General features: G+C 43.6%; 1 protein-coding gene across 3 annotated transcripts; it reads left to right on the top strand.

Annotated features, from left to right (window-relative positions):
- The first annotated feature begins 2701 nt into the window (after positions 1 to 2701).
- Positions 2702 to 15428, top strand: LAMP2 (lysosome associated membrane protein 2). 3 transcript variants are annotated; one of them, XM_086619679.1, is made up of 9 exons: positions 2702 to 2761; positions 3848 to 3966; positions 4496 to 4709; positions 5303 to 5464; positions 6227 to 6444; positions 6965 to 7084; positions 7360 to 7438; positions 8288 to 8455; positions 15286 to 15428. In XM_086619679.1, exons 1-9 carry the CDS (start codon positions 2704 to 2706, stop codon positions 15426 to 15428), a joined length of 1281 nt encoding a protein of 426 aa, XP_086475805.1. In that variant the 5' UTR covers positions 2702 to 2703. The 3 variants fall into 3 exon arrangements, with proteins under 3 accessions (XP_086475805.1, XP_086475804.1, XP_086475806.1); XM_086619678.1 differs by lacking the exon at positions 15286 to 15428 and adding an exon at positions 9843 to 13373; XM_086619680.1 differs by lacking the exons at positions 2702 to 2761; positions 15286 to 15428 and adding exons at positions 3465 to 3482; positions 9843 to 13373.
- Positions 15429 to 15817: the final 389 nt, after the last annotated feature.

Genomic DNA, 15817 nt, shown 5'->3' with positions numbered 1-15817 from the left:
CAGAGACCCCACACTGGAGCTGAGGAAGAGTGTGAGAAGTCTTCCCACTGAGGAGGAAGGAGCAGCAGACACAACATGAGATGAACTGACTACAACCCCCATTCCCATCCCCCTGCGCCGCTGCGGAGGGGAGGAAGAGAAATCGGGAGTGAAGCTGAGCCCAGGAAGAAGGGAGGGGTAGGGGGAAGGTGTTTTTAAGATTTGGTTTTATTTCTCACTACCCTACTCTGATTTGATTGGTAACAAATTGATTTTTTTTTTCCCCAAGTCAAGTCTGTTTTGCCCCTGACGGTGATTGCTGAATGATCCCTCCCTGTCCTTGTCTCGACCCACGAGCCTTTCATCGTTATTTTCTCCTCCCCATCCCACTGCGAGCGGAGGAGTGAGCCAGCAGCAGCGCGGTGCTTAGTTGCCATCTGGGCCTAAACCACGACAACATAAAGCTACAAGTCCTGAAGTAAATATTCCAGCTGATACAAAAGGTGACATTCCACCACACCAACTGCCTGGAACATACCAATCATTTTCTCCTCCTCCGATTAATTAAAGCCTAATTCAATGTCTCTTTCCTAATAGTCAAATCCTCTTAATATAATTTCTCCTAACTCCCTGAGAGGTCACTTTTTAAAAGCAGGACTTTGCACTAAAACAGTGAAGTCTGAGGAAGTGTAAAAGCCCCAGCAGCACGACTCTCCCTGCTCTGAAATGCCCCACTCTTTGCAGTGGAGCTGGGAAAGACGAAAGACTTGCTGCTTCCAGAACTAGTGGTTTCATCTGTGCTGCTGTTACTGGGCACTTCTCCCACAGCCTACAGCAAGTGCTGACTCAGTTATTAAATATAAAGTTTATTTCTTCAGGTAAGTTTTCATTAAATTACACCTAAAGGCTAAATAAAAATTTAAGTATTTTGAAAGTACATGAGTTTTGATATTCACATGCAACAATGCTTAGGCAGATGCATGTGCAAGTATGTAATACGCATTGTAAGTGGGTTCTAGGTGCAGTTATTAAGCACACAAATAAATGCAAAGAAGCAGTGAATGTGTCTGACCACACAAGCATTTGTGCATGGAACCCCCATTTCTGCGGTGCACTGGTTTCAGTGGTGGTCCTGACTTGCCAGGTTTGGTTTTGTGGTACTCTTTGGAAAAGTACGGTGTTGCAAGTATATAACTGAGAGCGTTTAACTGACATTTAATCCCAAATTGTGTTATTTCAGCTTCCTCAAAACTACATAACTGCTATTCTATCAACATTGTCTGCGCTCCCACTGTCTCACTATATCAGGTCAATGTGTTTTATTTTCTTTCTTTAAGAGCTTTCATTTTCTTCCCCCATGACTGGGCATGTTTGATAATTTAGAATACTATTTGCGGTTCTCCCACAGCATCAGAAACAGGAATATGTTATTCCAGGAGGGCCCTTTCTCGCTGAGTCTAAAGCTCCTGCCTGCCATTTTCCTTGCTGTCTCGCAGCCCCAATCTCTTCTTCCCATCTCCCCTTTCTTTGCCAAGCCAGCCTTTTTTTTTTTTTTCCCCTAATCAATACTCTCCAGGCTGTGATCCAACATCCATCGCATTTTACACCTCCTTCCAGTCTCAAATGCACCAGGTTTCTTGTCCACTCTTCTCTCTCCCTCCACCCCGCTGGCTCTTTTCTTCCTCATTTACACCAGGCTTTCTCCCACCTCCTTTCCGCCCCATGTTTTGCATTTCAGCATCAGCAGAAGTGCAGCAAAGCATCCCCGTTCTCAGTGCTGGTGCCAACCCCGTCCCTGATTTACAGAGGCCATTACTGGAAAGGTTTCTGCCCAGTCATGCTGGAAGCACTGTTTCCCAGAGAGCTTGAGACCCTCGCTGGTCGGCCCTGGGTGACGTGGGAGGACGGACAACCACGACAGCCGTGTCAGGCAGGAGGGACGCGGGCAGAGCACCGACGGCCGCCCCGGCCCTCGAGCAGAGCCGTTTCCCCAGGGCAGCCCTGCCTCGGCCCCACCGCCCCGCAGGGTGACCCGCCGCAGGGTGACCCGCCACAGTGCTCTGCGGCTCCTGTGCCTCTCATTTAAACATTTAGGTCACTACAGCCCATTTCTCCCCCTTACTATTTATCGTAAACATGGAAAATATCTTAATTGTTTATTTTTCGCAGTGAAACCCTCTATATTAAACTTCTTTGAATAAGTATTTCCTCTCAAGCTTTCTCTTCTCAATCTACAGCTGCCCCAGTGGAGACAGCAAAGGCCGCCGAGGGCAGAACCCAGGCGCCTGTAAGCGGCTTCTGCAGAAGTCCCGAGCGCCTGCACGGGGCAGGGGCTGGGGCTGGGGTAGGGGCTGGGCACGGGAAGGGGCTGGGGCAGGGGCACGGGCAGGGGCAGGACCTGGGGTAGGGGTAGGGGCACGGGCACGGGCACGGGCACGGGCACGGGCACGGGCACGGGGCCGCCCCCCCTCCCCCCCAGACCCCTCCGCGCCTCCTGCGCGGGCGGGACCGGACTTGCCCCGAGCCGCCGCCCGCCCGAGCCGCCGCGCCGCGAGCGCGCTGTCCGCGAGCCATCGAATCGAGCCCCGGCGCGGCGATTGGCGGCGCGCGGGCGGCGCCGCCCCTCCCCTCACATGACCGATGGCGAGGGCTCTATCGCGCCCGGTCGCCTCTGCCGCTCGTTGCCCGCTGTCTCGCGGCGTTCGCGCGCCGGCCGCCGCCAGCATGAAGCCGCGCCGCTCGCCCTCCTGCCTCCCCTTCCTGCTGCTGCTCGGCGCCTCCGGTGAGCGGGGCCGGCGGCCGTCCCCGGGCCCGCGGGCGGCGAGTGGGCGCCGGGCCTGCGGGCGGGGCGGGGGGGGGGGGGAGGGGGCAGGTGTCGCCGTGGGCTCGCGCCGCTCCCGCCCCCTCGCGCACGTGACGCGGCGCCGCGCGATGGCCGGGCGCGCGGTGGTCGCCGCGAGCCCGGGGCCGCCTCAGCCCGGCGGCGGCTTCCCCGCGGCGGGCCCGGAGCGGGGGCGGCGCCGGGGCCGGGCTGCCTGCTCGCCGTGCCGCCACCTCGGGGGGGGAGCGGCGGCCGAGGCGCGTCGCGCTGGCCCGGGGGGGCCGTGTCGCTGTTGCCCCGCCGGGGTGGCGGAGGGCGCTGAGGGAGGAGCGCGTGCCGGGCCGGCGCCCTTCCCGGGCCGGGCGGCACCCGAGGGCCTGTGGGCCCGGGCAGCCTGCGGGCTGCCGGCCTGCCCGAGCGGCGCTTTACCGGCGTGCGCGGGTCGTGTCAGCGCTCCTCACCTCACCGGCGGCCGGCTGGGAGCTGCGGGGGTCTGTGGTCACGGCAGTGCGAATCAAAGCTGGCTGCGGGGAGTGCCTCTGTGGAGATTCCCTGGGTTAAAAATCCAACGACGGTAAAAAGTCTTATAAAAACCTAAAGGGAACTTAACATCCGTGTCCTTGGAGCCAGAAATTGTGGAAACACGGTGAAGGCACCTGAATCTCTCTTCTTAGAGGTCGACGTGAGTCACACCGTTGATGAAACACATAATAGGAACACCCTGGTCTACAAGCAGCGCGTGGTTTAAGCGCTGTGTTTATGCACTTGGGTTCACTCGGTTTGTCACCAGGAAGCTCGTTTAGATATTAGTCTTTATCGGGTAAATAGACTGTAAAGCATTCTCTCAAATTTTTATCTGGCTTTGATAAGTTCATGGTGTGCTTCCTAGTTCTGAGACTTTGCAGAAATCTAGGTACTCTTTCAGTGTCTGGCAGATTCTATCCAGTCCTGAAATAATTTACTGCTTTGTAATGAGCTGTCCTCTTAAGGGCTTTTACTGCATTTTCTAGAACCAGTGTCTTAAAAGCTAGTAATCCTATCTTGCAGGTTTTTTCCAGTCCTATGCAGTGGAAGTAGAGGTAAAGGATGCCTCTAATGCTACGTGCCTGTATGCAAAATGGATGATGAGATTCTTGATAACATATGAAACAAACAGTAGTGATTATGTAAGTATTTGGAGGTAACTTTTGTTGAGAACTGTATTTTGTCCTGGGTAAAAGTATGTTCGTTTATCTAGGGTGTTTAGGGTTTTATGTTTGTTTTGTTTTTTAGTAAGTCAGTTGTTAAAAGAGTATTTCTAAGTTTTCATCTTAAAGCATAAGTGTGCAATAAATAATGCAAATAACTGGAAGTGCTCTATTGCACTCATTTAAGTGGCATACTAGTCGAACTTGGTGGGTTTTGTGTGTTAGTGTAGTAATGTTCTTAGACCAAACAGTGAATGTAAATTGCAGCTCAGCACAGTAAGATTTACAGCCAAGTTAGAATTGTGCTTTTGTACTTGAATCTGATACGGCTCCTTTCTAAGTCAGGTGTCAGGGAGCACTTTTTTTTGAGAAATAGCCTAAAATAATCTCACTAGTCTTGTTCAAGGTTCCATCTAACTCCAGCAGTTTAAACTCCAGTTTATAATGTCACAGGGAAGAACTGCTGTCTGTGAAAACATTTTAAATTATTTTTTTTTTTTTTTAAAAGAAAAGCGCGGCCTTGGATTTGTCGTCTAGTGTGACACACAATGGAAGTGTCTGTGGCAATGACACAGAAGCTGCTCTTCTGGCAGTACAGTTTGGAGAAGGTCACTCTTGGAGCGTTAACTTTACGAAAACCAACGAAACTTACCAGGGTGACTTTATCACGTTTACCTACAACACCAACGATACTTCTGTGTTTCCTGATGCTAAAAGAAAAGGTAATGTTCAGTGCAGAATCCTACTTAAACAGTCTCAGCCACAAGTGTCAGATCTCACATGCCTGACCTTGGTTGGCTTTTTCAAAGTTAGAAGAACTGATAATGTACCTGATGGCTTCTGTGCCATATGCTGCTTGTGTGTGTAACGTGTAATTCCTTTCAGTGGAACAGAAGGGGAAGGTTAACTGTTTGAACTGCCTCCATCAGTGAGGTGCTGCTAGTAGACAACAGGCATATGGAAGGCTGATTTTTAGCATGCACTACTTCACCTTCCACCTAGCAAAGCACTACAGTGTTAGGCTTTGCATGTAATAATACCTGCTAATAACAGGAAGTGGGTTTTTACCTTAAAAGCTTCAGTAAAGAGGTTCACCTTTCTAATGGCTTGTCTAGTTCTGGAAGCTTGGTTACTTCTCTGCATTACTTAGCACTCCAGGTTGGGACACATAGGTGAAACATTCAAGAGAGGTTGGGATTGTTAAACTCCATTAATTATCTCTTACTCTTTGTCCTATGGAATTACATAAAACGTAACACTACCTATAAATGTTCTTGTAGTTCATAAGGCATAAAATATTTGTGCTTATTTGTAGGACCGGTTACTATTGTTGTAAAGGATACTATGCGTCCAGTTCAACTGAATAATGTCTTCGTGTGTCATAATACTGACTCTTTTGAAGCAGAAAACGTAACACAGATTTTCTGGAATGTCACCGTGCAGGCTTTTGTTCAGAATGGCACAATCGGGAAAAAAGGTGAGCGTTTCAGTTTGTGAATGAGCTTTTTTTGTACTGCATCGTAGTGCAGGGAGCAAAGTCTCATAATAAAAAAATCCACCAGTTGTAAGATAAGCTGTGTTGAATAATATTCCTGTAAATATCCTTTAGTACATCCTTCCTTGTTCCTGGAAAAATAGATTAGTGTATGCTACTAAATCTGGTCTACTAATGTAGATTGTTCCCATGCCAAGGTGGTAGTCCAATAAATTGTGTATTCCATAATTGGGGTATTAAAAATAAGCACTTCAGAACTACCACTGCTGACTAGATCATTTAGGTGTCAAGGTTTGTAGCTGACTGCCTTCCGTTTTCAGTGGTAGCCTTTACTTTTTCATTTAAATAGTCCAGAGCTTGTTGTCTCATCTCGTAGCCCCACTACTCAAGAGATTCTGCTACGTGTAGCTTAATAGAGTTGCTTACTTTGTCTACTGCAAATACATACCGCACTTCTACAACCACTTAGCTGTCTTTGTCGCTGTGTTTCACTTCTGTATGTCGGAGATAAATAGTGCTGCATGTGCTACATGAATTTTAAACTGTGGACGTTACAAAATTCCTGAGACTAGATGGTAGCTGTAAATTGTCTGGAATGCTGTGCCATAGCACTGAGTTTGGGACTTTTGACTTGGTGATAAGCAAACTCCCAATGAGCCTGGATTTCAACAAAGAAATTGGTATCTGCATTAAACTGACCTGTGAGTCATCAGCACTGAAATGGTGGTTGAAATTTCTTTTCAGAGTCTAGATGTCGTGCTGATACACCTACTTCTGCACCTACGGTTCCGCCTACTGTTGCCAATGTGACTACTGCATCTACCACCACTTTATCACCTGCTCCAACCAGTGCTCCCAAACCCGTGGAGAATCCAGCCACAGGAAACTATTCTCTTAAAAGTGGAAATAAAACTTGTCTTCTGGCTACTGTGGGGCTGCAGCTGAATGTTTCCCAAGTCAAGGTGCTTCTCTTCTATTTTAAAAGAGTAGAAAGGCTGCTGTAGTTACTCGGTGTGAAATGTGAGCAACAGGGTATTTGCTTTGTACACTGCTGGCTGTCCAGAACTGCTTCTGCATATTGTGCGTAGCACCTCTCTGACATCAGAACAGTTTTGTGGCATAAAATCTAGCCTCAGAACCTTTCGTGGGTTCAATGTAACTCGTTACTGGGAGTGTGTCTAATACTGAAAGCCTGGAACTTTCTTAGCTCTTAAGGTCCCTGCAGATACTGTCTTTCCCCACAGAGGGAGCCAAAGCTAACCTGTTGTCTTAGGTCAACAAAATAAGACTTCACTGGGCAATTTGCTTCGTTACTACCAGCATGTAAAATTAACTCAAGTGGCCTTGGTTTGATAGCAGCCAGGCTCAATCTTCCTGCTGTCATCTTCATGACAAGCTCTTCTAGCCGAAGACTGCTGCTGACTGGTACAATGTGTTCCTAAGGCAGTTGAATGTCTTTGACGTGGCGTGTCTGTGTTTCAGCCTCTTCTGATCAATGTCAATCCAAAGACAACTACCGCAGATGGTACTTGTGGTAACACAACAGCTACTCTGAAACTGAATGATGGAAATAGCACACTGATTGGTTTCACGTTTGTTGTTGTAAGTAACTTCTTTATTTTAAACTTAAGTTTCCACTTCAGCAGCATTGCATGCTGATCACTCAGTAAAATCCTTCTGTCACTTGCTGGTGGTAGGCTGTTCCCATGTGGGAAGTGGAACTGTCTAGCTGACTGCCTCAAGACAAGTGGAGGATCAGGATAGAATTGTAGAAAATGTAAGAGTGTGGTAAATGTGTGAGCCTTTGCAAAGCATGTGTTCTTGAAGTTAAAAATGCGGAATTGCACACTGACATTTGGTTCATGCTTCTTAAACAGAAAAACACAAGTGCAAGTGTACAAAAGTTTTATCTGAAAGAGGTGAATGTTACACTGCTCAACCGCCTGAATGGTTCTGGTAAGCAAGTGTAAGCTTTTATTCAACATCTGTCTTTTATCAAATACTTCGGACTTCCCCCCCCCCCCCCCCCCCAATGCTGTTCATGCTACTGTTGCTTCCTGCTTTAAGTCTAAGTTGGTAGGAACAAAAGCAATAAGCAGAAATGGCTGTAAGAGTTACTTCAAACAGCGGTGTGGGATCATTCTCTTTTCCTGGAGCTTCTGCTAATGGGTTCTTTTACTTTGTGATAAGCATATATAAATTAAGAGGGCTTCTTTATAACTGTTTCCAGTAACATAATTTTTTGAGGTGTGAAATGCAGTTGTACTAACTCTGAAGCTTGTTGTTTTACCTAAACCAGCTGTTGTCTTCTTTGATTGAAGCTGCTGTTATATCCTCGAACCACTTCTACTTAACTCTCACTGGGAGAAGAGACCAATCCTTCAAAAACTAAAAAAAAAAAAACCAACCAAACACCCAAACAAAAAAAAAACCAAGCATACTTTTGATTAGTAAAAAGTATACTTTAAAGTTGCTTGTTATGGCTACTGCAGTTAAAAGGGTACTAAAGCTAAAATACTCATCAATCTGCAATATTGGAATAAGTGGAGGAACGAGGGTAAAGCTAATGCCATGTCCGTGTGGGGGATAGGTTACTGCTAAGTACTGTAGTAACTTCAGTGCCTGCGTTATTTTCGTTAAACAGATCAATCAGCTCCAGGCTGGTTTTTGTTTTTCAGAGTAGTAAGTGTTGAAAAGTCAGTCCCTCTGGATTCAGCTTCTTAGTCTTAGGATTGTGCTAACAACTCTCTTGCATTTAAAGAAGGCATGCAAATTTCCCTTTTTTTTTTTCTCCTCTTTGTTTAGTAATTTCAACTGCAGACAACAACAATTTCAGCAAGTGGGATGCTTTCCTTGGTAGTTCTTACATGTGCCGAAAAGAGCAAACTCTTGAGATTAATGAAGATCTTCAGCTACGTACTTTTAATCTATGGATTCAGCCATTCCTTGTGAAGGCAGATAAGTTCTCTACAGGTAAGAATTCTTTATTTGTTAATTCTTACACTACTTGCAAAATTCTTACTTACTGAAAAGCACCAGTGTTGGGCACAAGCGCTTTATTTTTGAAGCTTGTTTTTTGTTTGGTGGTTGTTGTTTTTTTTTCAACTCATGAAATGAAGTTCTGAGACTGACAATCAAGTTCAAGGAAAGCTTTGTTCTCATTTAAGACGTCTGCTAGGTATGTTAGTTCTCCTTCATAAAAGTTGAAGGAGCTAGAGACGCTGAAGAGAGACTTAAGCATTGCCTTGCAGAATAGGTTAGAAGTTATCTGACATCTTGACATACAACTTTGAGATATATAGGAAACATTTAGCTCGGATATATAGGAAAACGGACGAAACTTTAGCAGAAGTGGATTTTGGTAAGCTGTTAGGTGTTTTGTTTCTTTTTACCTGTTCAGCCTAAGGAATAGGGAGTGTTGGGGGGGGGGGGGAGGGGAGAAATGATCTGACAGAGCTTCTTTCAGAAGCAGTTATGAATACCCAGAACTAAGGAAAGATTCCAAAATGTTTGTTTGCTGCATTATCCTGGTCTTGTCTGGGGAAAACTGAAATGGCTTAAATGACCTTTTCTTAATCTTTAGTGTACCCTGGTCTTTGTACTTAATAATAATACTTGCAGCACAGTCTTACTAGACTAATCTCTAGACAATTGTGCAGTTTTTTGAACTTTATTTTAGTCAGAGGTAAGTTAACTCCCTAAATGTATGCAGGGTAAACAGTTAACTCCCTAAATGTATGCAGGGTAAACCAGTTAACTCCCTAAATGTATGCAGGGTAAACCAGTTAACTCCCTAAATGTATGCAGGGTAAACCAGTTAACTCCCTAAATGTATGCAGGGTAAGCAGTACTTATCACTACGTTCTAAAGAATTAGGGTCCCATTTCACTCTGTAGTTCAAGTTGCAGCTAGCTGCCTTCCTTTCCTAATTACAGGTATTTCATCTCTCTGTAACGTGTCTCCTTTCTGGATAGGTTCTTGCTACTAAATCTAGGTCACTTCATGAGTAAAAGCACCAGCCTTGCCTTAAGCATGAAGTAGATAAGCCTGATTCTGACTTAAAAGTAGAAGAATGGCTTCTCCCTTGTCTAGTACAGATCTTGTGCGCGTGAAAACTCCAGCACCAGGGACACTTGTGTTAGCTGACTGTAGTTTGTCAAACGTTCCAAGTGATTCCAATGCTTAATACATGCTAGATACACCCATGAGACCTCTGCAGGTCTTTCTCTCCTAGTTTAAAGATGTAAGAGTACTTGATTTTTTGAACACCTTCATATTAAGAAAAACAGATTTTTCTACCATACTTGGCAAGCATTCTGTCTTTATTTATTCCTTGTTGCAACCTTTTTCTCACCTACAGCCCAGGAGTGTTCACTGGATGATGACAGCATTCTCATCCCAATTGTAGTTGGTGCTGCACTTGCTGGCTTGATTGCCATTATAGTGGTTGCTTACATAATTGGCAGAAGAAAAAGCTATGCTGGATATCAAACTTTGTGAATCTAAATGTCATTCCTGCTCTGATTTCACTCTAAACAAAGCAAGTGCAAGTTCTGAAGTCCAAGAGAGACCCAAAACTTAGGAGTAATTACTAGCCGCAGCTAATTGGAGTTGATAAACAAAGAAAATGTTTATCTCACATGAAGCAGAACTGTGGTTTTGTTTTTCCTGCTCTAAGAAGACAACGTGGGTTTCATAGCTGTTTTGAAGATGTCAAATGTTATTGGATGAATTGCTAGGCGAAGGATTTTTATCCTGCAAAAACCCTGAAGTGTTTAGGATTTATTTCTGCGTTTTACAAATTGTAGCCTGAAACAAGAACACACTCTAAACAGATGTGCGTTGGGCAACTCCCAGAACAGCATAGAATTTGTACTTGCTTCTGTCCTCTGCGTTCCTTAGTTGTTGTCATAATTGTGGGTTAAGCTGGCAGCGTTAGTCACTGTGTTGACTCGTGTAGTATTTAACAAGGATTGCACGATGCCCAGTAACTACTTTGTTTTTCATAGAATTGAACTTTAGGCTGGTGATTAAGTGATCGTTTGAAGTGGCAGCAGTAACTTACTGAGCTTTGACAGAATTTGAGTAGTTTACTCCTGCCTTGGTGTAGTTTCAGGAATCATTGCTATAACCTGGCTGTACACACTAAATGGGTAACCTGTACTTGCCAATTGGTGGATCTATAGGAAGACTTCAGTGTCATTTCCAAATGATTTAAAAAAAAAAATTAACGTTAGGCACTGAATTCTTCATGACTTCTTATACCTTGGCAATCATCTAAAATACTCAACTGAGGCAGAGTTGTGCTGAATTACTGCAAGGTTTTTGCTGGCCTCAGTCTAAAGGGAATAACCTTCCTAAATATTCCAGAACTTTAAAGTGCACTTAACTTTATATCATACTCTGCACAGAACTGGTCTGTCTTGTTGCTTTGAATAACCATTGTTTAAAGATGCTTTCATTTAATGAGCCAGTATCTGTTGTTGCAGCTTGAGCTGTCTTTAAATCTTCATCTTGAATGGTGTTCTGCCAATTAAAATCCACATTATAACTGCCCGCCATTGGCATTCTGAATGTTTAATGTACTTTGTGTTTGATTGTTTGCTGTGTGGCATTTATTAATGTTAAGAATGCAAAAGCCAAACAAGTCTGAGATGGACCCACAACGCCTGTTTTTCCTTGCTGTACGGAGAGGATAATGAGCTTAAAAAATGCAGTGCAACTGGACTGTTCTTAAACTGCAGCTCTGTAGAGACTATCCCTCGCTGCACAACTTTTCTCTGGCCTCCGTGTGCTGTAATAGTTTTTCCTGCATGGAAAAAAAAAAAAAAGTCACTTAGACTTTTAGATGAGTGTGGCTTTTTTGCATCTGTCGTAACATGAGCCGCTAAACTAGTTATTTAATGAACATAACATTGTCTCCTCCTCTAGAATGAGTTTAGCCCGCAGTAAAGCTGGTTTAGTGTTTTACTAGTGTTTTCTAGGATCGTAGAGATGTCTGTGGCATGTTTGTATACGAATCATAAAATACACTTCTTTCAGTAATTTTTTTTTTATAAAAACAGTTTACTCTTGACAATAGCCAAGGAAGCAAGTATGGGTAGATAACGCTTACTATACCTTGTAGTCTACAGCTTCAATTTTGCATCAGTTACTGAAATTCATTTTAATGAAAGTGGGGGAACTACTATAAGTTTAATCCTGAAATAAGCTTCAAGACTTTCCATTTTAATTTAAAAAAAAAAGTGGATCTAATGACTTTCATATTAATATATCCTCAAATGCAGAAGTTCATGTAGATTTTTAGCAGTTTTGTGACTGATTCTCAGTGGCACCAGTTACACGTGCATTTCCGTTGAGGAGTAGTTACCACCCTGTATTCATCTGGTTTGTATTCATGCAAATTTTTGAACTGTGCGTGGTTTCCAAGTGACAATACAGAAGATTAGTGCCAACTGCTCCCAAAATTCAGCAGTTCTAGAAGTATCTTTGCAAAAAACCTGCAACTTCATCTTCATTTGCAAGTATATTGGCTCAGAAATTAAAGTACTCCTAGACTGACGTGCCGGTAACTGGTTCAAATCTAAGTTTCACCTGACTTCCTGTTGTTATAAAACCACTAGTTTTCCTGTATGTATTGCTCATGTTCAACATGTGCTCTAAATAATAAAGATTGTTCTATTTCTTAAGGAAACTTGTTCACATTTTTTAACTGATTTGAAAACAGATATCTTGTACTGTCTTTTTTTAAAGAAAATAAACTAAACGAGTAAGGCAAACCTCAATCAGTCTATATCTGAGATTCTGTTGTGTAGCTGGTGAAGGTGCTCCTTGAAGAGTCCCCTGCCTGTGTCCAGTGCTTTGTTTTGCAGCACGTTACGAAGTGTGCTTGGGTACCACTAGCAGAAGACAGCTTGGGAACTAGCTGAGACACTCTGCATCTGGTTCATTGTTAGAAATTTGCTTGTAAACTCCATTGTGAATTGTAGCTCCATCCAGACAAGGTATTTTTAGGATTGATTTTACTACCTGTCTTAAATTGGTGTACAGCTCTGAAGGGTTCCATTTCTTCTTGTTATCATCCTGGAAAATGAAATCAGTCTCTACATTCAGCAAAAGTGGGAAGGCATTAGGGAGCCTTCTGGGAAGGGGTTAGTAGCTTCATCCTCTAAGGTAGAAGCTGTGTTGATCCTGTCTGTGCTGCCAGTTCTCCTAGTAACAGTACTACTGTTTTTCCACAGTAGTGGAAATTTTTCCGCATGGACAGGCACTACTATAACCATACCTCTTTCTGGGCTATCTTGTGAACTCCGTGGTCATATGACAAGAGGAAAAAGTATGGTCTTAATCCTGTACCCTTTCTTGAAGCTTTTTGAATGTGTAGAAAAACACACATATTTTAATGGGCTGTTGTTAAAAACTGCAGCAGTGGGGTTCCTAAGGGTGTGGATCAGTCAAAGTGAATTTAAACTGCAATGGGACTGTGGGTATCAAATGTCTGTCAACTTGTAAGTACAAGTCAGTCTTGAAAGGGTCTGTGGCAGAGCTGTTTGTCTGCCTCTGGGCTTTAGTCCTCAGCTAAGTAGGAGAAGGGCAAGTCTGAAAAAGAAAAGCATTATTTAAGAGTTACACCATTTTCCCAACAGGACATCAGACAGTCATCCACAAAACTGACCTCTTCTCCCTCCAGTTCCCAGGTGGCAAGAAAGTGAATGCGTCAGTGCTTACTTGCCAGCAGTCTGTAGTAATCCAGACTTGTAGGGTTGTGGAAAAGAAGGTGAGCCAAACTGTACTTAGCAGCAAATCTTGAAGGATTAAAATTTTACTCTAACATACCAAGTTTTCTGATCTTTTAGCTTAAAGATGGCATGCTAGTAGTCCTTGAAAGAAGATTTTCTAGCCAATGAATGCTGCTTTTTAAAAAAAAAAAAAAAAAAATTACCACAATGTTCTCTATTGTATAATACCACAAAGTTGCATCTCATAATTGGAATTAAAAGGGAAGCTAGCTCTTACACTGTGGCTAAAAATGCCAGGGGCCAAAATTTCGGGTTACTTTGAACGGAGGCACATTCAACCAAGCGTGTCAAAAAGGCTGTTCCTTCTGGCCTGAGTGTGGAGTACAGTTACCAGGTTCTGCATTTGAAGACAGTTCTCTGAAGCTTCTAACAGCAGAGGTAAACTGGAGAGAGGTAAAGGATGGAATGTTCCTGGTATGAAACTGTAAACCCTTCTTATTTTGGGAATTCCTTGTAGCAGTGCTGTGGTGTGATGTGTATTGCAGCAATCTCCTTCCTTTAAAGAGGAGAGAGAGGGAATTTTTGTCGCTGCCTGCTGAGCACCTTTCACCTCTAGCAAATTCCTTCATGTTCAGTATTAATGACCCGTTATCCAGCATGTAGTAGTTCAATTGTGTGCGTTGATCTTCAGTGAACAAACATGAGTAAACATCAAATGCAGTTCTGGTTTAGGACACTTAGATACTGTCTCACTAGTCAGAATATTTTGCAATAGCTCACTGTATAAGGTACATATTTCCTTTCCTCTTTTTTTCCCCTTCCAAGTGTTGCTCTGCTTGGCAGTAGGTGCCTTCAGATTGTCCAAGCTGAGTGTTTTCAGGTGCTGAACCTCGCCGTGGTGTTTTCTTTCCTCTTGGGCAAAGGCTTTGTATAGCCTTTCGTGAAGGGGTAGTGGCAAGTGCATGCTGGACTGTAGTGGGCTACATCAAGACTGGAAACTTCCCACAACTAAGGCTGATTGAGTTAGAGGCTCAAGTGGTTTAAATATTCACTTAAAAAAATAGCTAACTTGTGGTGAAGCATTGGATGTGTGCAGGAAAAGCTTTATATGGAGCTCGGCGTTATTAAAAGCCTGTGAGTCGCCCTCCCCGTGCTGAAGCCGTTCGCAGACACTGTTGTATCTTACTAAATGTCTTGTCTTGGCACCACGCAGGTGGAGCTCTGCTCTTACAAATGGGAAGAGTGCCAAGCGCTGCCTCCACGTCTGAGGTGTAGCACTGAGCTTGGAATCAGTTCCCAGTGCTGTTTGCTGATCCTTGCATGCGTCTCTGTATCAGCAAGGAGCTCTTTATTGTGTTTTGCAACCTGTGTATTAAAAACCACTGTGGCATTACAGCTGTCTATGTTTTTTCCTTCTATATTGATTTCATTAAGATCTACATAGTTCTCAGCTGAATCTGATAACCCTTTCTTGTATTTGAATTGACAATAAATAAATTTGCCCACCCAAAAAGAGAGTCGTGTTTTCCATTCAGTGCTTTCAGCACGTGTATCTTGGCTGTCTCTTGTAGTTTTCAGGAAGTTTCTACTTTGTTACTTGGTTTGCTGTCTTATTTCTCTTCATGTCTGGAACCTAGAGAAGTGCTGGTGACTTGAGGGTTTGGGAAGTTGCTTGGACGGGCAGTGCTATACCAGTCTGCCTTTTTTTGTTGCGATGTTGCTGTTAACACCGAGGTGGGGTCGGCTAATGCGTGCTCAGGCTGCTGTTTCATCCTCACCTTTCTCATCTGAGTGGCCTGCTCGCTAGAGGAAGATGAAATTAAACGTACAAATTGGAAAAAATATATTACCAATACAAATGATGTGTCATATATACGTTTAAAGAAATAAATCTTTCTATCAGTTCCTTACTCAATGCAGATTTTACTTTAGATGTATTACTGTGTCTAACAGTGTGAGTTCTCAAAAATGTCTGTTTGCTTCTTGCTTGCTTTGGTTTCTAATGCTTGATTTCCTTTACTAATTTATTCTCCCTTGCTTTTTTTGTTTTTCTTCTTTCTGCAGCTGAAGAATGCTTTGCTGATTCTGACCTGAACTTTCTTATTCCCATCGCAGTGGGCATGGCACTTGGCTTCCTTATCATTCTTGTCTTTATATCTTATATCATTGGAAGAAGGAAAAGTCGCACTGGCTATCAGTCTGTATAATCTCTTAGTTCTGTCTCTGTTGCCACCTTTCCTGCTCTTCTCCTTTTCCCAGACGCCCTGATCTGCCCCTTTAAAAAGAAGAAAAAGTGAATTCATAGTTCCTTTATTTAAAAAAACCAAAAACCCACTTCACAATAGAATCACACGCCATGAGTCTGAAGATGAGTTCCAGAATCACTTGAAGCTACTGTATGAATTTTGGAGAAAGTAAGAGTTGTGAGGACCATAGAATTGGGTAGGGTCGATGTGTGTCCACGTGAGAAATGAGTAAAGAAGACATCTATGAAACTTTATTTCTGTTGTTTGCTCTTTTTATACAAGACAATTTCTAATTGCATACAGCTTATCTCAGATAATGCTAAAGCTGTAATTAAAGGTGTGAATGCTGT

The sequence above is a fragment of the Tauraco erythrolophus genome, chromosome 13 (genome assembly GCF_009769465.1).
Source record: "Tauraco erythrolophus isolate bTauEry1 chromosome 13, bTauEry1.pri, whole genome shotgun sequence".
NCBI lineage: Eukaryota > Metazoa > Chordata > Aves > Musophagiformes > Musophagidae > Tauraco > Tauraco erythrolophus.
Note: the sequence above shows the minus strand (reverse complement) of the source record. Positions and strands in the feature narration are given on the sequence as shown.

Coding starts and splice junctions, on each gene's coding strand:
- LAMP2 (XM_086619679.1), top strand. CDS start 2,704: ATGAAGCCGCGCCGCTCGCCCTCCTGCCTCCCCTTCCTGCTGCTGCTC. Junction 2,762..3,847: donor GCTGCTGCTCGGCGCCTCCG/GTGAGCGGGGCC, acceptor CCTATCTTGCAG/GTTTTTTCCAGTCCTATGCA. Junction 8,456..15,285: donor GGCAGATAAGTTCTCTACAG/GTAAGAATTCTT, acceptor TTCTTTCTGCAG/CTGAAGAATGCTTTGCTGAT.